General features: G+C 62.0%; 3 protein-coding genes across 4 annotated transcripts in view; 1 reads left to right on the top strand and 2 right to left on the bottom strand.

Annotated features, from left to right (window-relative positions):
• TTLL4 (tubulin tyrosine ligase like 4) overlaps window positions 1–4,221 on the bottom strand; it is an 18,387-nt gene extending 14,166 nt beyond the window's left edge. Inside the window, 5 exon segments of the mRNA XM_040560711.1 lie at window positions 5–129; window positions 1,666–1,729; window positions 2,186–2,295; window positions 2,893–4,115; window positions 4,117–4,221. Of these exon segments, the coding sequence (XP_040416645.1) occupies window positions 5–129; window positions 1,666–1,729; window positions 2,186–2,295; window positions 2,893–4,115; window positions 4,117–4,221 (1,627 nt within the window).
• On the bottom strand, window positions 4,105–24,432 carry STK36 (serine/threonine kinase 36). Of its 2 annotated transcripts, none has more exons than XM_040560709.1 (35): window positions 24,390–24,432; window positions 23,532–23,621; window positions 23,185–23,325; window positions 22,580–22,652; window positions 22,386–22,454; window positions 21,793–21,861; window positions 21,587–21,687; window positions 21,425–21,500; window positions 21,104–21,334; window positions 20,565–20,705; window positions 20,041–20,118; window positions 19,543–19,673; window positions 19,045–19,294; window positions 18,616–18,709; window positions 18,181–18,350; window positions 17,758–17,957; window positions 17,560–17,686; window positions 17,307–17,450; window positions 16,873–17,052; window positions 16,545–16,642; window positions 16,117–16,222; window positions 15,532–15,673; window positions 15,117–15,244; window positions 14,429–14,533; window positions 14,258–14,356; window positions 13,943–14,037; window positions 13,541–13,604; window positions 13,246–13,356; window positions 13,029–13,103; window positions 12,716–12,887; window positions 12,326–12,473; window positions 11,995–12,154; window positions 10,999–11,745; window positions 10,062–10,889; window positions 4,105–4,243 (listed from the first exon to the last, which is right to left on the bottom strand). In XM_040560709.1, the coding sequence occupies exons 9-34, from the start codon at window positions 21,185–21,187 to the stop codon at window positions 10,743–10,745; spliced, it is 3,996 nt and encodes a 1,331-aa protein (XP_040416643.1). In that variant the 5' UTR covers window positions 21,188–21,334; window positions 21,425–21,500; window positions 21,587–21,687; window positions 21,793–21,861; window positions 22,386–22,454; window positions 22,580–22,652; window positions 23,185–23,325; window positions 23,532–23,621; window positions 24,390–24,432; the 3' UTR covers window positions 4,105–4,243; window positions 10,062–10,742. The 2 variants fall into 2 exon arrangements, with proteins under 2 accessions (XP_040416643.1, XP_040416644.1); XM_040560710.1 differs by having other exon boundaries at window positions 11,008–11,745.
• On the top strand, window positions 21,296–25,365 carry RNF25 (ring finger protein 25). Its single transcript, XM_040561579.1, has 10 exons — window positions 21,296–21,333; window positions 21,424–21,498; window positions 21,585–21,687; window positions 21,793–21,860; window positions 22,385–22,454; window positions 22,580–22,651; window positions 23,184–23,324; window positions 23,531–23,620; window positions 24,389–24,523; window positions 24,655–25,365. Exons 1-10 carry the CDS (start codon window positions 21,296–21,298, stop codon window positions 25,363–25,365), a joined length of 1,503 nt encoding a protein of 500 aa, XP_040417513.1.

The raw sequence follows: 25,365 nt of genomic DNA, 5'->3' as shown, positions 1-25,365 counted from the left end.
TCACCTCTCTCATCCCGCGTACTGAAGTAGATGGTTGGAGGCACATTAGGGAATAAACTGCGGACAAGAGCTGGTTTGAGCACCTTCTCCTGATCCTCTGTGGGCTGGGACAGACACTCGATGCATTTCCTAGGAGAGATGAAGCAGCAGGCAGATGGCTAAAGGTGAAAAACAGCACAGGGAGCATCTACACGTGCAGTCCCATAGAGGCCAGTTTACATCTCAACATCCTTAAGCTACTGTCCACAGTTGCCAGGAACCAATGAGTTTCTGTTACCTTTGCAAAAATATATTCCAAAGAGGGCAGTAAATACAAGAACAAAGGGACAACGTCAGAGACAGGAAAAACACTAAAGCAAAACCAGACACCCAGGCAGGAACCAAGAGGAAACTCAGGAGGAGGTTATGACCCTAAAGGGACCGTGGCCTGTGGAGGAGCCTACACTGGAACAATCAAGTAAGGAGCTAGGAACAGCAGAAGAAATGGAGCCCCATCACACTGACCAGCCTCCTGTGCTGCCCCTCGCCTCCACAAGGGAAACATGCAGCAACGGGTCTGGAGATCAGAAAAAGGAGGGAGCTGGGCTGTTCTTCCTAAGTGGCTATTTCTATACAACCATTATTTTCAATGTCAGAACCAGTAAAAGTTTATTAATCAGCAATAAATCAAATGGATTGAAATTCCTTGACATGAAACTGTTCTGATGTGGCCCAAGACTGCAGCAATCAGGAATTCGCATCATTGCAATGTGGTGCAAGCAGTGGGCGTAAAGGCCAGTAACCAATCTGCAGAGACAAGGGGTGGAGTTTGCACCAAATGTGTGTGCCAACTGTTGTTATCTGCTTGTGGGTTTTGCAGGGGCACGGGGTGGAGTTTGTTACACAATAAAACCTATAACCTGGTCCACAGGAACATGGGGTAGAGACTGTAATGCACACATGTTTAAGATGTTGTAACCCTCTTGGTTTTGGTGTGCTTAGATTAGATATAAGGAAGAAAATCTTTACTCTGAGGGTGGTGAGGCACTGAACAGGCTGCCCAGAGAAGCTGTGGATGCCCCATCCCTGGAGGTGCTCAAGGCCAGGCTGGACGGGGCTTCGGGCACCCCGGTCTGGTGGGAGGTGTCCCTGCCCATGGCAAGGGGGGTGGCATTAGATGGGCTTTAAGGTCCCTTCCAACCCAAACCGTTCTATGACTATGTCAATCCCTAATATCTGGGAGGAAAGGTAGAACTGGTAACACACCCATTGCTACACACGTGATGATGCTATAAGTAGAGTTTACAAGGAACAACATTCACACAGAAGTTCTGAAGTGTTTTGCAGAGGCGAGGTCTGGGATGTACGGAGCATAATTGGCAGAGGTTTGGTAGCAGGTGGCCTCTGCAAGGAGGTGAGGGACTGCTCAGTGCTGAAGGCATCTGCCTGAGCGATGAAGGCTCCTTCCCTGGGGCCAGCTGCTCCTCGTGTTGCCTCCCCAGGATGTTTTGCTGTCAACTGGGTAATAGAGAGCTCAGAGTTCACCTGGCTTGAACTTTGTGGTCTGTTGCTATCTTCACTCCATTCCCTCACTCATTACAGCTCTCCTCTGTCACCGGAGAGGACAAAGACAGACAAGTCTGGACAAAGATGCCAAGTTGCAGCGCACTATTTACAGCCACTAACCTGGATACGAGAGCCACAGAGCCGTTAGATGACATGCCAGCGACAGAGGAAGCATCCGAGTCACCTGCAGGAGGAAAGAGATCCGGGTTTTGTCTCCGTGGGGAATGAGTGCATACAAAGTTAGGAAGGGGGGAGAGAAAACAAACGGTCCTGGGGACAGACCCTTCTCTGCTGCCCCGAATCCTGGGATCCCAAGTTTTATCTGCTAACTTAACTGGTGGTATAAAGCACAGGGCAGGGGGTGGAACTGACAGCCCTGCACACCGAGAAGAGCTGGGCAAGTGTTGCAGCAGGACAGCGCTGAACCCCTGCCCATTTCCCAGAGGAACCCACACAGCTTCTCCTTGCTGCTAAGTCACGTTTGGGTTCAGCACAATCTCCAGGTCACCCTAAAGTGACAGCATGAACGTGAGTCAGGGCGCAGCCTTCCTGCTGTGCTCACACCTCGCTCCCAGACAGCCCCGGCACTCCCCACCCTGCTGAGGCACGGGGCACAGCTCCCTTGGGAACGGGCACTCACTGTCCTCTTCCTCGTCTGTGCCACAGCTCTCATCCAGGCCATCGGGAAGTTCTTCCTCCACATCGTCCTGGGGATGGCTTGGCTCCAGCAGCGACTCTCCAGCAGCGACGCTGGGACAAAGCATGTCACATTAGAGGGAGCAGCACGTGCTTTCTGGCTCCGAAAAGCCCGGGACCCACAACGCAGCAATAGATATTTGGCCAGAGGAGCGACAGCTCTCCTCTCCCCAGTGCTGATGGACAATCCCAAGCTACTAAGATGGAGAGGCCGCAGGGAACACCAAGAGAGAGGCACAAGGACCCCCTCTCCCAGCAGGGTGAACGCTGGCAGCACCGCAGCAGCCAGCAGCTGGGGTCGTGCCTCCCCCAGAGCTCTCCTGGCCAAAGGGAGGAAGGTCTCGGTGCCTCTGCGGGACCACACACCTCCACTGGCAGCTCTGCCGTTAGCTGTAGGCCTCTGCATCCCTTCAAAGGATCAGGAGGGGATCTGTGTCCCTCTGTCACCCAAGCCCGCTGCTCCATGCCACCCCAAGAGCCTGTGAAAGCTGGGGTGGAAGGAAGGCTCCCCCAGATGGGTTTTGTGCACGCATGCAGCCCAGGGGTGCCCTTGCAGCCACCCCAGCAGTGCCCGCAGCGTATCCAACACGCAGTGACGCCAAGGCCAGCCCAGCTCCTCTCACCACAGCCTTCCTCCTCTCCTCTACTCACTCAGGCTTCCCTGGGAGCGCAGCCTGGGGCCGTTTCTCCTCCTTCTCCAGCCTGATGGCGGACATCTGAGCTGCCACGTGGGAGACGGCAGCAGGGTGCTGAGGCTCCACCGCCCGCTCCCTGCCACACAGTGGCGTGCTCAGGAGCCGGCAGCCGGTGCCGCGCTCGGGAGAGGCAGCGCGGGAGGCCAGGAGATGAAGGCTGACCCGTTTAGTGCACACAACGGCACCCTCGGTGCCTGTAAGGCTCGAGGTACCGGCAAGGCGGCGGCTGCCCGTCTCCAAGCTCAGGGGAGCGATGGTTTCCTTCGGGGCGAGCCGCGCTACGATGCGATGCCCCCACCTGTTCCCGTTGGACACCCCACCCGCATTCGTCCTGCCAGGGCTTCTAACTTCGCGTCCAAAGCTGCTGGGGGTGGCGGTCTGTCCGGCCAGCTGCTGCGCAGCCCTTCCAGGGCTGAGCTCTGGCTCCTTCTCGCTGAAGCTGCGCGCTCTCCTCTCGGCGTCCCCCAGCGGCCAGGAGCACCGCTCCTTCCTGAGGGTCACGCTGCTGGGCACGAGGGTCAGGGAGGGGGCACAGCTTTGCTCCTGGTCGCTGCTTTGCACCACAGGGGTGCTGGGGGAGCAGTCCCCCTCGTCCCTGGAGCAGGGCCACGAGACAGCAGGGAAGCTGGGAGCGTTCTTCAGCTTCTTGATCTCCGGTGACCGCAGCGAAGGCACTTGAGCGCTGCTTGGCCGTAGGAAGGGGTTGTTGTTGAGCACCGGTGTGTAGGAGCTGGCAGCCTGCCGAGCCGAGCTGAGGGCAGAGCCCTTGACCCCAGACCCCTTGTGCTCCTCGGGCAGCGCAGGCAGAAGGCAGGGCTCCATCAGCACGGAAGACATCGCCCTTCCCGTGGCAGAGCCGGTGTCCTGGGGGCTTTGGAAAGGAAACCTGTAGGAGTTGGCTCTCAGGCAGGAGCGCCGACGGAGCAGGGCGCTCCCGCACAGCTCCGGGCAGGGCCGGGCCAGGGGCAGGCTCGGGTGGGCGCGTTCAGCGGGGTGCGTGGGGCACGGCGACGGCGGGTACAGGGAGCTGGACTGCTGCAAAGGGATCCCTGAGGGCGGCGGGCTGCGCTCCTGCGAAGCGCTCACATGCTGCCCCTCCAAAGCCCAGAGGGGTTTCGCCTGCTGAGGAGTGCTGCGCCAGGCTCGGCGCGGCTGCGCTCGCTCTGCCGGGGGGGTGCCCGCTGGGGGGGCCGAAGCTCTTCTGTTTGGGGCCCAGGTTACGGCGTTGCGGTCCTGCAGAGGCCATGTACAGCCATAGCACGCGGGGCGAGAGCGAGACGGTCATCTACGGCAGCATTTCGGCTGGCCTGAAAAGAGAAGACAGCACGAGAGGCACGGTGAGCCCAGCAGCCGGCCCCAGGAGGAGCAGGGGCCGCGTCAAAGAGCGAGCCGGCATCTCACACGAAACCAAAGGACGGAGAACGACTTACGAAAGGCCCTGGGAAAAGTCCTGTGCACACAGAAGCTTTGACTTTGCAAACACAAAGGCTTCCCCGGCTGCCACGGCAAGCCTGGCTACAAGGCGAGACAGCTCACCGCCCGCCTCAGGGCTGGCACGACAGCCAGGGCCCATCCGCCTGGCCCTGCATCTCCAAATCCCACTGTGCCACCTCTCTGGCCTCCACAGAAAGCCCCTAAATGTTTCTTTTTTTTTTTTTTTTTTTTTCTCCCCTCCTCGTTCCCTTAAAGCTTCAGCTCCCAAGGTTACACAATTGGGTGAGACTCTCAGCCCTTGCTTTTCGAAGGAACAAACTTCTCGCTTCTGCAACGCTACCGAACAGCTCAGCAAGAGCCAAGGGCATCCTGAGAAGCTCAGGAACAAGGAGGCAGCAAAAGGCACGGGGCTGTTCTAACATCAGCCCTTCGGTGCGTAGCACAGACTGGCGGCACCGCACACGTGCATTCCTCTTAATCTCAGCCCTACTGAGGTCTCTTTGAGCAGCAGCTGGCACACGTCGGCGTCCTAAATCCCGCTGAAAGTGTTCCACCACACCTGTACGATCCTTTTGCCTGAGGAGAAGGGGAAGGGAAAAGCTGGGCGCCAGGTATGCGGCTTGCTTTAGCACACGCCTGGAGGGCACGCCGAGATAAGAAATTGTATCCTGAGCAGGCCGAGTTACTGCCTTTCTCTGCAGCCAGCCTTTCAGCTCGCACAAGCCTGCAGGTTTAAAGAAAAAAAACGTATAAAAAGGGTAAGCAGAGCATTAACCACCCCCCTTAATTTCCTCGTGATACGCACGCCTCCTTTGTCACCTGAAAAATCAAGCGTGGGCTGCGGCAGCTGACGTGTAGCTGCCAGACCCCAGCCTTGCCCTGGAGCACCGTGAAAGCAGCTCGGGCCCGCCGCGGGGCTCGGTCAGAGCAAGCTGCAGCCCTCGCAGACCCGCTCGAGCTGTGAATCAGGGCACAAGCTCCTCCGGGGCCAGCAACGCCCCAGCCAGACGCTGCGCAAGGTGGAAACGCCCCGTGCAGGCCCCCAGCGGAGCCAAAGGTCCTCCTCACGGGGAGCTGCTGCCCTGCCAGGAGGTGCGGGAGGGCTCAGCTCCGCACGCAGGGCTGCCGGCGAGCTGCTCGCCAACACGCGGCCACCCCGGTGCCCCCGCGGGGCAGCCGCGGTGCCAGGCATGGGGTAGCCTCACCTCTCCGCGGCCGGCCCCGGGGTCAGGGTGGCCACGCGCCCTGCAAAATTGAGTCGTATCACGTCACCCGACAGACGCCCGGGCGAGAACCCCGGCCGGGTTGTGACATTCGCGGCGATTAGCACAAAGCGCAGAGGCTGCGGCTCAGATGCCGCGACCTGCCCGGCTCGAGTTTCCCCGGGTAAACAAGCGCTCGGCGTCCACACGAACCCGCTCCGCCGTGCCCGGACCGCAAGTGCGCTTGATCCGCAAAGAGATCCCGGCACGCCAGCAAAAACAGGCGTGAAAAGCTAAAAGTAAAACGTGCGGAGGTTAAGGGAGGCGTCCCGGGGTCCCTGCCTACGGGGGACTCTCACCGCGGGGTCGCCACACGCGCTGGCAGCTCGGCCGCGCGCGACCTTGCAAAACCACCTGTGCCTCACCTCCAGCGGGCTTTACAGCTACGCCTGCCTTATCCCGCTATAAAAACAAGAGCGCTTTGTCCTAATAGAGCTGTTACAAGGGGGCTTGGATCGCGCAGCCGGCGGCAGGATGCGTTACGCCAGGCACAGCCCTGCCCCGCAGTAAGCCAGAGGTCCTGCCCCACAACAGCAGAGGGGACACGTGCCCAGCGTCCCCCCTCTCCAGAGGGGTTTTGCCGCAGAGCTGCACAAAGAGCTGAGCCGCGTGGGTGCAGCAGAAGCAGCAGCTGCAGAAAAAGGAGACGCGCCAACCGTACGGGGCAGCAAACCAGCGGATCCCGGGACAAAACCCCCCCGACGGGGCACCGAGCCCCTCCCAAGCATCCCTCCTTTCTGGGACGCCTTCCGAATTTGCTTCCTTGCTCCGAGGCACGCAGTTAAGCCAGGTGAGCTCCGAGCTCCGTTACCCGCTTGGCGGCAAAGCCCCGGGGGAGGCAGCGCGAGGAGGAGCTGCCAAGCCCCGAGCTGCCCGCGCCACGGCTCCGCGCCCTGCCAGCCGGGGACAGGAGGCAGCACGGCGCCAGGTGCCCTTCACCTCCCATGCCCCTGCTTCCGAACGACGCCTCTCACCGCCCGCCTGCGTCCCCAGGGACTGCGTGACAAGCCGGGGCTCGCCGAAAGGACGCCTTGAAGCGCCTGCCGAGCACCCAGGAGAAGCAGCGGAGACGCAGGCACCCTGACGTGCCAGGTAGATCCCCGTGGGACGCAGGTCAGCGAGGTTTCTCCTCTTGTTTAGCTCACCCGTGCCTCCGCCAGGGGCCTGGCCGGGAGGAAGGTCGCAGCTCGGAGGAGGCACTGCTTCTGCCAACCCAACCCTAGGGCGACAGCACTCAGACGATGCTCAGAGATTTTATCGTAGAAACACGAGCTGGGAAAAGCCCGGCTCCAGCTCCCAGGGCGAATTGGCAGGGCTGGAAGTCAAACCCCAAACGTCGTTACTAGTAATTAACGGATTCTGGCTCGGGCTGGTTGACTCACAATAAACACAGAGGCCGAGGCCGTCACCGCTAGCCAGCGTCCGGCCGCACCAGCTCGCAAGTATTTAGCGAGCACCTTTTATTATTGCGCAGCCTGCCCGCAGGCTCCGGGCCGTCAGCTGCAGCGTTGCCACAGCCCTGACGAACGTCACCTCGCAGGGGTCGCCACGCGCCCCAACCCCGGGGCGCTCCGCCAAGCGTCGGGGGCAGGAGGGAGCTTCTCCCAGCCCGGCCCCGCCGCTGCACAACCCGAAATGACGGGACCGTGAGAGCCCGGGTGCACGAACCGAGCCCCCGTCACGTGGGTCTAACTGGGGAGGTTATTTTAAAACCCGGCCGTGGTGACGCGCTTAAAATAACAAGAGCTTGCAAATGTATGAGCTGCAAGCTGACCTGATAACGCGCCGTCAGCCTCGCGCATCCACAAGTCACGAGAGGGGAAAGGGAAAATAAAATAAAAAATCGGACGACTGTGATTTGCTATTATTTTCTACGCCATTGCAGGGCAGAGTTTCAGCCTGTTCTCTGCAATTAGAAAAGGTGAGACCTGTTTCTAAAGAAGATCTGCGTTCACACCACGTCCCTCCCTTGAAGCTCTGGGGCTTCTGATTAATGCTTGAACAAGGGAGCTCGCATCAACGCAATACAAACGGGCTTTAAAACCAACAGCTTCAAAATAAGGACCTACTCCACCTTCAAAAAATTAAAAAGCTTTCAACAAAGCCAAACGCACTAATCCAAAACCAATTTACTGAGCGGGCCTAAGCCACTCGCACGCCCGGTAACGAGACGCAAACTCCTACAGCACGGAAACCACCCTCAGCTCCAGCAGGCGGGCAGCCTGGGTCCCAGCACGGGTCACACAGCGACGCCCGAGACAAAGCAGCACGAGGCCACCCGCCAGCTCCGGCGGAGGAGCAGAGGACCCACGAAGAGCAGGCGGCGGGGACGAGGCGGCACGACGACAGCTCGGTCACCACGGGGACGCCTGCGGGACGGGGGCCAACGACTGTCCCGAAGAAACACGTTCTGGGCGCAAAACCAGAGGCACGGGACGATGACGAGCAGCCTCTCCCCTAGTCTGCGCAGGCTGTAAAGCGTCAAGTTTGTGTTCGGCCGCTCGGGTCAAAAAAAAAAAAAAAAAAAAAAAAAAAAGACCAGTGAGAAACCACGAGGGTGCATCCGGAAATTCCCCCTGCACCCCGGGATTCCTCTGCGCCTGGCGTTTATGCCGGGGCCGTGGCTTTGAACTCCACGCCGGACAGAAAAGCTGCGAGAGGCGCGTCGCTTCCCAAAGCCGTCCTTTAATTACACGTGGGCAGCTGGGACCCGGCCACGGCCTCGCCGCGGGACGCGAGCGAGCGGCTGCTCCCCGGGGCTGAGCGACGAAGGCTCTCAGGTGCTGGAGTCCCGGGGGACCCCGCGCGTTTCTCACCGCCCTCAGGACGTCGGCGCGCAGTGCCAGCTGCGGTCAGGGACCCCAGCGTGACGAGGCAGAAAAGCCGCGGCTGCGGCTTCGTCAGGGAGGGAAATAAAAGGGCTGACCTGACCCGGCGCCTGCCTCGGGCTGACTGCCCTGAATCTCACTTTGTCATCCTCTCAACTACACCACGCCACCAGCTTGAGTAGGGAAATGACTCTGGGTTAAAAACGAGCAGTTAAAGCACGGGGCGTTTTACAGCTCCGGCTGTTTCAAAGGAGAAGACCAAAGCACCTTGCTGCAGATCCCCGCAGAGCGAGGCACAGGGAAAACATTCTTCGTCCAGCTTCGCATTTGGGGAATTACGCAGCCAGACCTGGGGATTTCGGCCAACAGAGCAGGAGCTGGCAGGCGGTCAGCACAGATCGGTCCGGTTTTAGACGGCCTGTCCACGCTCTCAGTCTCGGGCACAGAAACAAAATGAAGGTGGAAAACTCGCGGTGAGTGGTGTAGGTATAAAACATCAATGCAGAACAAGGAAACGAGAACTGCGCAATTAGTTTAAAACACTCCAACTCTTTATCCAACCTCTTTTCTCGATACTTTTTCTCCGAAACGTATCTGGAACTGGAAGAAAAAGCTTCCAGGTCAACCCTTCGGTACACAACGAAGGACGTTGCTGGTCAAAAAGCCGCCTTCCAACGCGCGCACGCAGTGCGGCAAACTCGCCCCATCTTCTCCGAGCGCTCTCAGGAGCGGAGCAGCCCGTGTCGGAAGCGTGGGGAGCAGCCGAGGTTCAAGCCGGGAAGAAGCCGCCAAATAACCCCAGACTTGCCACACCGGAGGAGCCCAGGCAACGCCAGGCACGGCACCCGGCCGGGCTGGCGTGGCAGCCAAAGCCCCGGCGCTGCTCGGCGGTGCCGGGGACGCGACGCCTCCGGGCGGGCGCTCCCCACGGGCAGCACCCCGGGGCGCGTTACGCGTGGCCGCGGCATTCGGCTCCGCCGGCGGCCTCCTGGCAGCGGGCTCCCTGCCGTGCTGGGAAGGGCCAGGGGCACCGCCGGGGGCCGCCTCACCGCGCGACAGGCTCGCCTGAGGCGAAACTCGCGGGGCTACGGCAGGGGAGCAAAGCGAGCAGAGCGCGGCCCCGCCACCTGCGGCGCGCGGCTGCTAAAAAAGAAAAGAAACCAAGGCGAAACCCCGCCGACAAAGCCGCGACCGGGCAGCTCACCGTTACCGCTGCCCCCCCGAAGCACCCGGGCCAGCCCCCCGGGAGCCAGCCCCGCCGTCCCCGTGCCGCACGGGCAGGGCTCCCGCAGGAGGAGGGGAGCGGCCCGGCTCTGCCCCAGCCCTCCCCGGGGCCGCTTTCCCCGGGGGGGGGGGGCCCCCGGCTCCCGGCCCCGCTGCTCCCCAGGCCCAGCAGGCCGCAGGGCGGCCGGGCCCCGCCGGTAAGGCCCGGGGGCCGCAGGGGGAGGCCCGGCGGGCGCCCCCCGCCCCGGACCGGGGGAGGAGGCCGGGATGGGGCCGCTCCCGGTGGGACCGGAGCCCGGTTGCTGCGGGGGGGGCTGCAACGGGGCCCTCCCCCCCCGGGGGTCTCGCCCCCCCCCCCCCCCCCCCCGGGTACTCACCCCCCCGGGCCGGGCCGCGCCGCCGCCCAACCGCCCGCCGTTACCATGGCGACCCGGGGCGGTACCGCGCCGCCACGTGACTGCGCCTCCCGGTAGGCCCCGGCGGGAGGCGGGCCGGCGGACTACAACTCCCGGCATGCCCCGCGCGGCCTCTCCCCCCCCCCGTCCCCCGCAGCGCCCCCTGGCGGCGGGGAGGGCCGGAGGGGGGCAGCAGGGGCAGGGCCCTGCGGTGGGAGCGGTGTTTGTAGGGCCGGAGGGGGGGGGGGGGGGGTGTTTACAGGCGCTTTTTTCCCTAAAATAAAAAAAAAAAAAGCCCCGCGTGGGAGGAGCCCCCCCCCAGTCACACGGGGTGCGGAGAGCCCCGGGTGCGAGGCCGCCACGCAGCGCCACGCTGGCACCGTCCCACCGAGGACAACCGTCCCACGGCGGGCGACGCGCGGCGGGGCACCGCAAGCCGTGTCACCGTGGCACAGCGCGTCCCCAGCCAGCCCCGAGCGCTGAGCCCCGGCGAGGGGTCTGGGGACAGCCAGGGAGCTGGGCAGGGCCCCCTCGGGGCAGGCGAGGTTTCACCGAGGGTCAGGGCCGGAGGAAGAAGCGTTCCTGCCGCCGTCCTGCCGCTGCCGTCGGGGTGCCGCAGGCCGCAGCCCTCCTCCCGGCGCCCTCCGGGGTGCCACCGCGTCCTCAGGTGCTGTGCAAGGGCGCGAGGAGGCGGACGAGCTTCTGGCAGTGCCGGGCAGAAGAAGGACGGGGGCTGCCACCAGCCGCGGGCTGCGGGTCGTTGCTGGCCAGCGCGGCCAGCTTCTCGCCGGCCCCCAGAGACAGCAGCGCCTGCGGGGCACAGAGGCACACGAGTCACCGGCCGGCCCGGCAGCGTCCCCCGGCCCCCTGGTGCCACCAGCGGTCCTGCGGAAGGGGAGGCGGCAGGGCGAGCAGGTACCTGATGTACCCCCGGGTGCCGGCTGGCAGCCCGCAGCGCCACCAGGGCTCCCTCCCGCACGCCGGCCTGGGGGTCCCGGCAGGCCACCTCCAGCAGGACGCGGGGGGTCTCGCTCTCCACCAGCAGGTCCCCCAGCTCCGCCGAGCGCCGGCACAGGTTGCCCAGGGCCGAGGCGGCGTTGCGGCGCGTCTTGGCGTGCGGGTCGCGCAGCAGCCGCGTCAGCCCGGGCACGGCCCCGCGCAGGGTGCGGGCCGGGGAGGACGGGTGGTACGCGGCGTTGCCCACCGCGAAGCTGGCCGCCCTGCGCACGTTCTCGTCGCGGTCTGCCAGGCACGCCAGCAGGCCCTCCAGCAAGCCAGGCTGGCTCTGCAGCGCCTGAGGAAAGCCGTGGCCGTGTCGGAGCAGGTTGCCCAGCAGGTTGCAGGTTTTGGCCCGTACGGGGTGCTCCCGGTGGGCAAGCAAGCGGGGCAGCGGCTGGTGGGACGTGTCCGAGCCCCCCAGGATCCTCTGGAGAAAGGGCAGGTGCTCCGGGGAGACGCGGGCCACGTGAGTCAAGAGAGACAGGAGGTCAGTTAGGAGCGGGAGGCTGTCTGAGAACAGGACGGCAGTCAAGAAGGCAAGGACGCGCTCCGAGGCAGCAGCCTGCCGTACTATTTGAGCTATGACCCGCTCGTCGGACACAACGAGGTGGCACAAGAGGCTGACGGGGAGCTCAGCGTCTGAGAGGGGCAGATGGTGACAGCAGACCTGAGGAGAAAGGAGACACAGCAGCACTGAGCGCCTCGTCCTCGCACGTGGGCCAGAGAGCAGCTGAGCTCTGCCCGCGGGTCAGCGCGGAGCTCGGCGGCCAGCCAGGCTGCTCTGGGGGCTGTGAGGCACCCGAGGGCTGCCCTGTGTGGGCAGGGACCGGCAGTGCCAGGAGGAGTGAGACGGTGGGGCTGCAGTGCAGGGAGATGTCTGCAGGGCGTGGAGAGAACCGCGGGGCCAGGAGGGTACCTGCAGCAGCTGGGCGGGGAGCTGGGAGTCTCTCACTGCTGCCGTGACCAAGGCTAAGGTGTCTCCGTCCACATCCAGGGCGAAAGGGAAACAGAGGAGCTGGCAGGCCTGGATCACCACGGCCGGGACGAGTTCCGTGTCCCCATCCTCTCCTGCTTGCCTGAATTTTTGAGAGAGACTGGGCTCAATACAGAGGCAACGAGAAAAAAAAAAAAAAAAAATCAGAGGCACAGAGCATTCCCAGGCTCTAAGGAGAGGCTCTGCCGGGGAACTGTGCCCTGCAAGTGCCAGGTCAGGAATTTCTCAGCCCTCTTCAGCCCTCCCAACTCACGTCTGTGCCAGGCATGCCAGGAAGCCAGGGGACAGCAGCCTCCTCAGCGTCACCACGAGGACACCGTGGGACTGGGTAAGCTGAGGCAGGCACCGGTGGGACTCGCGAGTGAAGACGACGAGGGCCAGGCTGAGGAAGAGCAGCGTGCCTGCAGGGGAAACAGTGCAACAGAGTCAAAACGAAGGTTGAAAAACCTCCTCCCTTCTGTCTGCTCGTGCTGCAGACAACCCTCACTCCGTGGCAGAGGACAGCGATCCTCAAGAAAAGCCCCTGAACCCCTCTGGCCCCAGGGATCAGGTGCTGGTGGGGACAGAGACACACGGGCAAGCTTGAGGGCAGACCGTGGAGCAGCGTCCCCGGCAGACGCCCTGCTCACCCCACAGCTCCTACCTTGAGGGGACAGGAGGTTCCAGTCTGGCTCTGCCGTGGGGTGCTCTGCCCCCGGGGCATCTCCCTCCAGCGCTGCCCCGTCGCTGCCCACGCGAAGCACCGCAGCCACACCATGCCACACCACGCTCCACAGCTCTGAGGCAGCGAAGCCCTGCTCCACGGCCGTATCCTCCTACAGACGGGGAGGCGGGCGTCGAGGGGCTGCCCTGCTGCTCCCCAGGATTCTGGTCCGTGCCCCTGCCAGCCCCGTGGTCCCGAGGACGGACACGGCGCCAGCAGGGGACCAGGCAAAGGGAGAAGGGCAGGCTGGTACCTGGGCGAGCAGCTTCAGCAGGAGGAAAATGAGCCCATCGTAGAGACCGGCACCCATTGGCGGGGGGAGCTGCAGCTGTAAGAGAGAGCGTGGGACAGGCTGGAGCTGGGTGCTGGGTCTGAGGGCAGCAGCACCAGACCCGCACCCTTCTGACCCCGTCTTCGCCTGTATTGGGGTAAGAGCGTGGCCCCTCTGCACCTCTGTCCCCATCCCATACCTCAGCCGGCGCCGTCAGGGCGTTTGTCACCGCTGGTAGGACCTCTTCGCCCCTAAGCACCGTGTCCACCCCGTGCTGACTGAGCTGCGTCAGGAGGAATGCTGCAGCACCCTGTAGGAGCAGGCAGGGATCAGCACCTTTGGGACCCTCCTATCCACTCTCAATCCCTCAGCCCAGGGCGAGGGCAGCCAGAGTGCACCTGCCCCATCCCGCGCTGGGTGACCGACAGGAGGACCCGAACGGGATGTGGGGCTCTGCAGGCCTCCCCACGGTGCCTCTGGCAGCACAGACTTACCACGCGGGAGACGACAGGAGACTGGGTGAGGAGATCCACGGCCAGGGAAGCCACCTCCTCAAGCCTGAAACACAGGGACCAGGGGAAAGAGACTGGCAGCCGAGCCCTCCTCACAGCACTATGTTCTCAGGGCTCCACACCCCCCGGAGCAGCAGCATCCAAACACCCCCAGGGCTGGGAAGCAGCCACCTTGCGGGAGGAGAGTGAGCCGTGCACCACAGAGCTTCCTTGGCCGTGCTGGGTCCCTACCGCGTCCCCAGCACCCGCGCGCACCGCCCAGCCGCCTGCTGGGTGTCAGGATGTGAGGGGTCAGCAGGAACAGAAGCCCAGCTCCGGGCAGGATAGGCTTGTTTGGGGCAGGAAACATCTTTACCCCACCCACGGGCGAAAGCGGGTGCTTACCTGGGAGGGGAGGCCTGGGGCTGCAGGGTGAGCAGGGCCAGCAGGTACAGGGAAGCCTCACAGGCCACCCCCTGGGCGACCTCTGCCATGGGGACCTGCCAAGGGAGCGGGAGTCACAGGGGAACAGCAGGGCTAGGAGGGGAGGAGGGGATGTTTCTGGGCCCCGGGAGGAAGATGGCACCCACTCTCTCCAAAGCGAGCTCCCCCAGGCTCTTTTCTCCGCGCGCCCTCCAGCCTGGTCCAAGCAGCGCGCAGAGGAACAGGTCCTGGTTGCCTGCACGCCTCCCCCACCACGGAGGCTGCAGTCAGTCCTACCTTGCCCTTTGAGAGCTGCACGAGGGAACCCCACACTTGCTGGCTCCTCCCCAGGTGCTGGCACAGGCTCGGGCTGGCATGGCAGGCGGCGTAGAGGATCTGCGAGGCAGAGGGGAGAGATGCACACCAAGCACCTCCATGGACAGACAGAAAAACGGGCAGAGCTCTTACCTTGAGGGCGTTCAAGGAGCAGCCTGGGTGCTGAAGCCTTCCCAGCAGTCTCCCAAGCTGTCGGTTCTCTCCATCCATAAGCTTTTCAGCTACCCTTTGAGCAACCTGCAGAAACCAGCCTGTTAGGCACCCCGGGCACACGAAGCATTGCACAGACCTAACAAGTTTCATACCAGCAACAGATTAACAAGAGAAGGCATCTGCTTTCATGGTGGTGCCTGCTTTCACGCAGGGATGCTCATCTGCCACGAACCAGCATGGCTTTGACGCACAGCCCCTGAGCTGAAATGAGCAAGGTAAGATTCCTCCTCTGCTTTCCCCCCGGTGACTCAGAGTTCAGGGTAATGATCAGATGGAAATCTATATTCTTGTTTTCCCTCTTCGTCAAGTTCATTCACCTTCAGACTTCCTACAGTTCATACCACAGACGTTTAAGAGTTCTTCATGTCTCCTCTGCATTGCCTATTTATTCAGCCCATTTCCCCAGTCAGACCCTAAGCGTGAGTCTTTTAACAGACTCAGGAGTCCTTAAACTCCTGAAGCTCGGCTCTTGGACTGCAAATCTTGGACAGCAAACCCGGAGGACCCCGGCCCTGCACTTCACTGCTGAAAAAGAGATTCTCCTGCAAAGGGCTGCTGCCTCCAGGGAGACCATACGTCCGTGCCCTGCAAAGAGAGCTGGCCCGACCTGCTTCTTGGCTTCCCGACAGCTGTTCCTCGCCAGGGGGATGCTGCAGGCAGCAGCCAACGCGGCTGTATAAAGGTCTGCCACGCGTTGGCTCTGGGCATGGGCTGACTTGGCCTCCATCGCGGCACCTGCACAGGGACAGAGCCTGGGTGAGGGATGCCGAGGGGCAGTTGGATGGGGCTGGAGGCCAAGAGAGGAAAAGTCAGGCTTGGGCGATGAGAAAGGTGAGATCTGGGACTGAGGGAGAGAACAGGAGAGCCCTGGGTAGCAGGGGTTTGAGCAATTTGGGCAGCCACTTTCTCCTGGAAATGGTACTGGAGTGGCAGTCGGTGCTCTGAGGGAACTAAAGGGCTGGAGGGAGAAGGGAAACCCTAGGAGGCCCCAGGAGGAGACGGTGAGCTGCCACCAGTGCTACCTTGCAAAGCGTGCTGCTCTGAGATGGATCCCTGGAGAAGTCTGTCCAGCAGGGGCTGATGCTCCTCTCGCAGGCTGGCGTAGAAAGGAGCAGAGACAGAGGGGCACGTCGCATCCAGGCTCTCACAGAGCAGGGTGAAGCACTGGGGGAGACACAGGGATTGCCATCACAGCAGATGGAGAGGGAGAGGAGGGAGACGAGCAACCGTGGAGGAAGCTAAGCGGGGACAGCAGCGGTGGGAGAAGGACCCAAATTCAGGGACCAATGTCCCCTCCAGCCACTTCAGTCCCACTGCTGCTGCGTGGCAGCCACAGGCTGGCTGCGGGAGGGGTGCACATGGAGGCGCAGCCAGGGAAGGCGCCCCCCTCAGAGAACTCCTTTCTGAGATCCCCACAAAACAAACAAACAAACAAACAAAAACAACAAAACTAACAAAAACAGTGGGGTCAGACAGCTTGCCCCGACTAGGATGCATCAGACCACTTATCCTCCTCAGCCTGCTCTCCCCCTAAGATGCACACCCAGCCCCAGAGCTTCTGTGGGGGGAGGAGAAGGCGGAGAGAAGGAAGACAGAGGCACCCTTACCAGGAGGCTTTGCTGGCAGAGTCTCATCTCGCTGTCGGCTGGCTCAGCCAGCAGATCCGGCAGCAGGGCTAGGAAGTGCTTGGCACTCTCCTGGAAGGCCTGCAGGCTTGGAGAGGCAGCAAGGGCAAAGGAGAGCAGAGAAAGATGGTCACTGACTGTAAGGACAAGATCTGGCCATGCCCCTACAGCCCTGCCTAATGCAGCAGGCAGTGCACAGTAGCACTGTGAGCTGGTGCCAGCAGGCAGCACAACTGGACTCATCAGCTTTGCCTTCCCCTGTACTTGCCCCACTCAAGGAAAGCACTTCTCTGAGAGCACAGTGATATTAGTTCGTGATGCTTCCTCACAGGACAGTTCCTCTGCCCTGCCTACTGCTGGGTCCCCACAGTGACCGTGAGAGACCTCGGAGAACACCACGTTGTCCTTACCTGTCCTTCTGCCCACTCTCCTCCAGGCTGCACTCACTGCTGAAATAAACTGTGGTCACCATGACGAGGTCTGTCAGCACCGTGCTACACCAGGGCTGCTGCAGGAGACCAGAAAGAAACAGCAAGTGGAAAATGTCTGCTGGCCATTCCAACACCACCGCAGAGGCATCCTTCCTAGCCAGGACCTCTCCCTTCTCAAGGGGGCCAGGAAGAAGCACTGTCCCTGTAAGCCAGCCCCTGTAGGCCACAAGGACCTCCCCAGCACCCCCTAGCACAGGCACGCTGCAGGACTGAGGGAGCTTCAGTCTGTCTGGGGCCGTAGACCCACCTGCTTTGTGCGTCCACTTTCCAGGATCTGCTTGGTCAGATGCAACAGGGACAGCGGCACGTTCAGCTCCAGGCAGAACTGCTCCAGCAGCTCAGAGTCGCAGCGGGTAGCCAGGAGGTTGCCCACAACACGGAGCACAGGGCGGAGGTGGGAGGCTCCCTCTAGCACCCCTTCTAGCACCTGAGCACAGAAAGCCAAAAAGGCTCGTGATCAGCAGCAGTCACAGCCTCTCCATCACCCTCTAAGGCAGGGGAGCAGACGACAGGCTAAGTGTTTGAGGCAGCCCTGGTTCCTGAGGAAGCAGTGGGACTAGTTATTGGACAGCGGGGGCTCTCCTAGTGCTCCTGACCCAACCCCAGAAAAGAAGAAGGCCTCCACGTCCCCAGCCTTAGCTGGAGGACTTAGCTGGAGGAGGACGGCCAGCCATCCCTCACCTGCTGAGCAGAGTCTGCAAGGCGGGCCCGGACGCGGTGCCGGAAGGCTGGGTCCCTCAGGAGACTCAGTGGCGTGCTCAGCTGCATGGCCGAGGGCTCTGTGGCCTCGATCAGGTGCTGCCACTCCTCATCGCTCTCCAGCTCCTGACCAGGGAGGAGAGAAGGCTGGAGCCAGACCCCGCCTGCTCCAGAGTCTCTGTACCAGACCGCAGGCAGCGGGCCCGGCTGTCCTTACTGCAGGACACCGCCTCACCTCGCTCTCCAGGTCCACGGCCTCAATGCTGCGCCTGCCGTGGGGCTCTGCCCTGCCAGCACCAGAGTGCAGAGGGACTCCTGCCCCGCGAAACTCCCGCTCGTAATCTTGAGTGATGCTGTGCTCCCTGGCAAAGGAAACGACCCAGTAAGTGAGCTTTCCCCTCTTCCTCCTCTCGCAGCCCCAGCCCTGCCTTACCATGGGTTGGGAGGAGGCTCCTCCAGCTGCCACTGTGCCACGCTGCTCTTTCCTTGCAGGACACCGGAGTTCTTCTCTTTGGAGGCAGCTGGTGGGTGCCCCTCCCCTAGGGCTGCCTTCCCAGGAGCTGCTCTGGGTTTGTGCCCAGTGTGTCCTTTGCCAGAATCCTTCGTACATGCAGTATTTGCCTTTAGCTGCCCCTGGGTGATGGCAGAAATGTTTGGTCAGGGCAGGGTTATTCAGACAGCCAGATGAGCCCCCGACACCCCCCCCACACACAAGGATCCCACATCCTGCCTTGTACACAGCCAATAAATACCCCCATCCTGACCTTGTACCTTCTGTCTTTCCCACCAGGTCCCATTTCAGTGCCTTTCCTTTGCCATAACAGTGGGGCACAGTCCAGGGAACCCCACGCTTTACCTTTTTCTGTGCCTCCTCAGCCATCTTCTGCCGGGCCTTCCTCAGGATCCTGGACTGGCCGCTCCTGGGGGCCAGGGAATGAGCTTGCTGCTCCTTCAGGGCCTGCAGCTCTGGAGACAGCTTGGTGGTGAAGGGGTTTGAGATCCCATGCTCTTCTGTGTCGTCAATCACTGCGAAGGTGAAGGCAGATCTTCATCAGCAGATCTCCCCTGGGACACTGGGAGGGTGACCAGCTCCACGATCCCAGGGGAATCCCGGGGGACTCAGAGCAACCCCTGGGGCAGGAGCTAGGGGTTGGTGACTGGAAGAAATTGAGAGGAAGGAGGGAAAGACCAGAGAAGTACAAGAAATTAGGGTAAGGCGGTGGTCCCAGTCTACAGGCAGTAGTCAGAGGAAAAGGACGTGTCCCAAGTTAGAAAAAAACTTGGTACTCACCAGTAACCCGGCCAGCAATGAAGGGGTGGGAGAGCAGCTCCGGCCACGACAGGCGCTGGCGGGGGTCCTTCATCAGCAGCCCCTGCAGGAAGCTCTACAGACAGCACAGCGCCAGGGTCAGACGTGCTCAGCACCCAGCGCGCATCCACTAACAGACGCAGTGCCCCCGCCAGCCTCAGAGAGGGAGCCCAGGGCTCCTGGGTTCTCTGAACAGTTCTGAGAAAGAGTGGGTCTGGTGTCGAGGGTAGGTGGGCAGTGGGAAGGCACTTTCCCTTCCCAGCCCACTAAACCACTGCTCTGCTGCCTGCCTCAGTTTCTCAACTTAGCAAGGGGCAGCAGTGATAAGAGCCCCCATCCCAGGAGGCCAAGCTCTATCACGTCAGAGGGTCTCACCCCACGGACAGGGCTTTGTCCCTTTTGTCCCCTTACCTTGAAGACTGGGCTTATGGCCTTGGGCCATTTGACAGGGTCCTTGACAATGAGGCTGACGAGCTGGAAGATGCTGCTGGTGTAGAAGGGAGGGGTGCCCACGAACAGCTCGTACAGGATGCAGCCCACAGACCAGAGGTCCGCCGTGTGGTCATACGGCTTCTCCTCCACCAGCTCAGGGGACATGTACAGCGGGGTGCCCTTGATGGAGGTCAGCACCATGGTGTGGATACTCATGGCACGGGCAAACCTGCTCAGAGCAAAATACAGGTGGCTATTCCAGGCTGGAGCACGCTCTGCCACTCCCAAGGAGACTCCTATGAGCACACCAACACTCCTCTCCCCTCTGGAGTCCAAAATTCCCCATCCCTGCTAACCCCTGGGTACACACAGAGTCCAAATCCCCTTTCACACACACCCTTCTCTTCTACAGCACCCAGGACACCCTTTGGCTGCCACAAGCCCACGTGCCCCCCTCAGCTTGCCGCCAGCACCCACCCAAAGTCACAGAGCTTGATGACGCCGTCTTTGCCCAGCAGGATGTTCTGGGGTTTCATGTCGCGGTGCAGGATGCGGTGGGAGTGCAGGTAGTAGAGAGCAGAGACCAGCTGGGCAGCTATGGTCTGGACCTACAGAGACACGGGAACCTCACTGTGTAACCCGTGGTGCCACCAGCCAGCACAGCCACGGGCTCCCTTCTGCCTGGCTCCCCAGAACCCCACTTCTGCCCTTGTTTGGGACCAGCCCCAGCTTTGGGCCAGCTTTGCTGACACAGGAGCGTGCTAACAGCTGAGGCAACAGCCTTGTGTCGTGGCCCTTGCAGAGGGAACAGGGAAACCTGCTGCCACCCACTGCGACCTGGCCCTCTTTTCATCCCTTCAGAAGCTCTGCCAGACAAAGCCTCGGAGGCACCTCCTGCCCTCTGCCCGCTGACAGACAAATCCCATTCCCTCCGCCCTGTGGCAAAGCCAGCGTGGCCACCGCCCCGCCAGTCACCTGGTCCTCGGGCAAACTCCCGTCGTCCTCCAGGATCTGGAAGAGCTCCCCCTCTGCGTAGTCAGTCACCACCACCACCTGGAGAGAAGAGCAGCGTGGAGGCATCAGGGGGCACCCACCCAGGCACATCCCCGCCGAGCCCTTGTGGCTCTCCTTGTCTTGGACCCAGCCAGCAGGGTGCCGGCTCCCACCCAGCGGGTGTGCCAGGACCGGAGTCCCAGCCTCTGCTCAGACAGTCCTCACCTAACGTCCCTGCGTGTCCCTGGGGAGGGTGGGAGTGCCCTGAGGGCAGAGGACCCCAGTGTGACCAGCTGAGGGAGCAAAACGGGCTGGCGGCAGGACTGCAGCATTCAACGAGAGTGGGGTAACAGCTGGGGACGGAACAAGCCAGGCTGGCTAGAAATGCTATTAGGGCCCTGGGAGGCTGCCATCAGCACCTCCTGAGACATAAGCGGCAGCAGGCGACAGCCCCTACCCCGTCCCCCAGTCGAGCAAAAACATTTGCCCGGAGCAGGCTCCGTCACCTCTTTGTCGGTCTCGAAGCTGTCGAGCATCTGGATGATGTTGGGGTGGCGAAGGCCTCTCATGATCTCGATTTCCCGCTGCAGGTTCTTCAGCTCCTTCTCGGAGCGCCCCACCTTGGGGATGAACTTCAGGGCCACCACCTTTCGAAGCGGGCAGAGCTGGGCTCAGCGCAGCGCCCCACCACGTTTAACCCGAGCTGGACCCAGCATTTCACAGCCGAGCACGTGAAACGCGACGCGTGTGCGCCGCACCCCCTGAAGCTGGGGCTCCCCCTTCGAGACCCCTTGCCCATCGTTGACGGTGCTCAGGGCGCTTCGATGCCTGAGACAAAGGAACGCAACCAGGGAGCAGAGACAGGACCAGGACGTGCGGCACCGCCAGGGGCAGCCCGAACAGGGGGTAACAGCTCGGGGTGACGGCACCCCGGGCCGTGTTAACCGGGGTGCAGGCGGTGCTCGGAGGGAGCCGTCCTTACCCTTTGCCCGGCACCGTTACACCACCCCAGCCGGTTTGGGGCTGGGGGCCCGCGGCCGCTCACCTGGGCGCTGTGCCGCCGCCGCCCCTTGTACACCCTCCCGAAGGAGCCTTCCCCGACCGCCTCCAGGACGCGGTACCCCTCCATGGCGGGGGCCTGCACCGGCACCGGCACCGGCACCGGCAGCAGGATCAGGCCCGGCGCCGTCGCCCAGCAACCGGCGCCCGGCGCTTCCCGTTCCGGGCCGCCCAGAAGATGGCGGCGGCCGGCGAGGAGGCGGAGGCGGCGGAGTGGTAACGGCGGCCCCCCGGTTCTCCCACACCCCCCCCCCCAATCCCCATCCCCTCGGAGCCCCCCCCTGAGCGGCCGGTCCCCCCTCACAGGGCGCTGCCGGCCGAGGTGGAGGTGCTGGAGTCCATCTACCTGGAGGAGCTGCGGGTGCGGCGGGGCCGCGGCAGGTTCGTACCGGGCTCCCCCCCGCCCCGAGCCGCCTCCCGGGCCGGTTCCCGGTCCCCGGTCGGCCCTCACGCCGTGCTGCCCGCAGGTCGGAGCCCTGGGAGGTGAGCATCACCCTGCACCCCGCCACGGCGCAGGACCAGGACTCGCAGTTCGTCCGCTGCACCCTGCTGCTCGCCGTGCCCCCCCAGGTAGGCTCCTGGCAGGGACGGGCACCCCCCCACCTTGCCCCACTTCTCTCGGTTTTGTTTTTTTTTTTGTTTGTTTGTTTGTTTGTTTGTTGTTTTCTTTTCTAGTATCCCAACGCGGCTCCGGACATCGCCATCAGGAACCCGCGGGGGCTGTCGGATGAGCAAATCCAGAAGTGAGCGGTGGGAGGGGAGAGCAGAGGGCTGGTGGGGGTTTAGAGATGGAAAAGCCTGCTCCCAAATCCCTCTGCGGCCCCTTGTCTCGTGAGCACGTTGGGGGGGGGTCCCAAAAACACCTTAAACGCGTTAAATCCCGCACGAGCCACTCGGTTTGACGCTGAGGACTGGGTTCTTCCCCTCTGGCCCACCTGCAACGTAACCCAAGTCTCCTGGGCCTTCACCGAAAGCTGAAGGGCGCTGGGTGAGCTCAAGCCCAGGCAGTTTGGGACAGATCTGGGACAGATCTGGGACAGTTTGCAAGCCGCTGGTGTGAGTCCTCTCAAGACAACAGCTTCCTGAGCACTGGCTCGTGGGGAGCTGGGAAAGCCCAGGAATGCGTGCTTACACGTGTGCTCATCCCACACCGCAGGCAAAGGCTGAAGGCCAGCGCCCTTTTTGTTTATCATGGGGCAGTAGGTATGTGAAAGAGTGCAAAGGGGCGCCCAAGACCGCGTTAAGTATTTCTGCTGCTTTGCTGTAGGATTTTGCAGACCCTCAGAAGCGTTGCTGAAGCCAGGCTGGGGACGGAGGTGCTGTATGAGCTGATTGAGGTGAGAGTTGGGGTGAAGGGGGGTGGCCAGACACGGACACCCTTCTCTGACACCCCGTGAGGTGGGAAAGCCTGGAGCCTGTGCGGGGGCAAGTGAGCAACGTGCTTGCTTTTCTGCTTTGACAGAAGGGGAAGGAGATTCTCACTGACAACAACATTCCTCACGGCCAGTGCGTGATTTGCCTCTATGGATTCCAGGTAGGAACATGGGTCTCAGCCCTGCCAGCTGGCTGAGAAGAGAGACAGGAGGAGGGGGAGCCGGAGATAGTTGTTGGGGCATCTCAGTTTGTCTGTGGTGGTCAAACCCCACCTGGAGTTCAGCACACAGGTGGTGAGGAGAGACTGGGATACATTCGTGTGGGTGCAGAGGTCTGTGGGTTCAGGGGAGCTTGTTTTGTCCCAGAATGCAAGGAGAGGTGATGCCTGCCTAGGAAGGAGCGCACGTCAGATGAGAAGATTGCCGCAACAATACGTGCGGGGAAATAGGTCACAAAAACCTTGCAGCTTGATACTAGGGGTATTTCTTACTCTCAGAGCAGGGGCTGGTGTCCCAGTAAGAGCTGAGAAGGCAGAGATGAGGCCCAGTGGAAAAAAGTTATGTGCCTCTACCATCAGTAGCTCTAGCTGCCTGCTGCCAGTGCTGACACTGCAGTGAAAACCTGCCTCAGCTGGGAAGGTTACACAACGCTGCGCTCAGAAACCCTTTAAAGCTGCCCTTTCCCCTCTGCAGGAGAGGGAAGCCTTCACAAAGACCCAGTGCTACCACTACTTCCACTCCCACTGCCTGGCCCGATATGCCCAGCACATGGAGGAGGAGATCCTTATGCAGCAGGAAGAGAGAGAGCAGCACCTGGCACCTTCTCCCAAACAGGTACTGGGAGACACTTTCTGTAGCCGTCAGTGAGATCCGGCCGTTTTCATGTTGCTGGAGCACCCCGGGCCTCCCTGCCCTGGCAGAAGAGTGTTCGTGGTCAGCTGAAGCAGGCTGCCCTGTTTCACTTCCAGGCTGGGGATCCTCTGGAAGTGCGTGGGCTGGGTTGCTGCCTGGGGTTGGTGTCACCTCTTGCCTCCCTGCAGGACGTCGGCGTGCAGTGCCCTGTCTGCCGGGAAACCCTGGTCTACGACCTCTGCGCCCTGAAGGCAGCGCCGCCCCCGCAGCACCCGCTGGTAAGAGATGGATCTGCCCAGCTGTGCCCTCTCCCTGGGTAGCTTCAGCTGGGCCGTTTTAACAGATGAATGAACAATATTGGCTGGAGCTGATTCATCTGCTCTGCTGATGACTAGGAAAACACACACAAGCACAGTTTCCATCTCGTGCGCTGCTCAGAGGGGATCTTCGCAGCCCCTCTGCCATGGGAAGGGGGGCTTGCCCCGGCGGATCCAGCTTTGAGGGTGATGGGTCAGAGGGAAGCAAAGGACCCGTGGCTATCTTGTGAGGAAGAGGCAAGAATGTGTAGTGTTGTCATCCTGGCTGCCCTGAGCAAGCAGATGTGGTGGGGGAGAGGCGATTCTGTCAGGGGACAGGGAGTGCCTGCATGGAATCTCTGTGTTTTTTCTGCTCTAAGAGAATAACTGTAGCTTTGCTTAAATATGTCCCTGTACCCACTGGGATATAATCGGGGTTACACAAGTGATCCTAGCTCACACAGTGAGTTCTGTGCTCCCTGACTTTAGCTGCTCTGCATCTCACGCTGAAGCAGGAGGTCCCAAGGCAGTCGCTGCAGGGAACAGCAGGTTTGCAGCAGCACGTTCCCCTTCCATCCAGGGATTGTGCAGGGCTCTGTAAGCCTGGCGAATCAAATGCTGCAAGCAGACAGGTCGCCAGGGTGCTGCGTGATCAAAGGAGGGTTTGGGGAATTGTTTGTAGTGCTGCCAGCTGACTGCCCGTGCTAGGTGTTGAGAGAACCCTTAACCCCGCTGTTCTCTGCCGCTCAGGAGCCATACAGGCCAGATGCCAAGACGCTGCAGCACCAAGAAGAACTGCGCTTAATTTTCAAGAGACAGCAAGAGAAAGGGGGCATCATTGACCCCGAAGCGGAGAGGAACCGCTACTTCATCAGCCTCCAGGCGGTAGGGCACCGAGGGCGGGGATCTGCTGAGCTCCGTGCTGGCAAGGAGGCCTCCGGGCTGCAGGGCCAAGCGCCGTCACCTGCTTCGGGACCGTCCTGTCCCTTTCTGAACTCTTGGCTTCTTTCTTTCAGCCTCCGGCTACTGCTGATCCAGGCCAGGCAGCCGCTGCCTCCGAGCCGCTGGTGAGTGCGAGCGCCGTGGACGCGCCCCAGGCACCCTGCCAAGCCTCGGCCCCAGAGCCGGCCAGGGCAGCGCCTGCGCAGCCCGAGAGGCCTGCGGTGCCCAGGGAGCCGCAGAGCAGGAGGGAAAGGCACAGAGGGGAGAGGCCAGGCCCCAAAGGCCCGGGCAGGCAGACGTGCAGCAGCTCGCAGGAGGCGGCCGAGGAAGCTTGTCATCCGCTCCACGGCTCCAGAGCACCCAGGGGCTTCAGTCGGAGACCAGAGAGGAGACCAGGCGGGAGGCACAGCCAGGAGTTTCCGAAGCATCACAGCAGAAGCAGGGCTGCTGCCTTGGCCGAAAGAAAGGAGCTGTGCCCTGAAGACCCCTCACCAGAGACGGAGACAGCGGACTTGAAGGAGGAGCAGCGTGATGTGGAGAGATGGACCCCGGAGCAGGGCGCGGAGGCCCAGGGCAGGGAGAAGGAGAACCTGGCGTTCAGCTGCAGCGACCACCGAGCAGCTGCTGGCTGGCAGGGCCACCACCGGCCCTGGGACTGCGGGAGGTGGGAGAGGTCCAGGGCGCAGGAGCGTGGATCCCACCCCAGAGCACCAAGAGGGCGAGGGGCGCTCAGGCCCAGCGGACGTCGAGAAGCCCATCTCCTGGAGAAGGAGAGCGGCTCCTAG

This window comes from Cygnus olor, chromosome 6 (genome assembly GCF_009769625.2).
Source record: "Cygnus olor isolate bCygOlo1 chromosome 6, bCygOlo1.pri.v2, whole genome shotgun sequence".
In the NCBI taxonomy this organism is placed as follows: domain Eukaryota; kingdom Metazoa; phylum Chordata; class Aves; order Anseriformes; family Anatidae; genus Cygnus; species Cygnus olor.
Note: the sequence above shows the minus strand (reverse complement) of the source record. Positions and strands in the feature narration are given on the sequence as shown.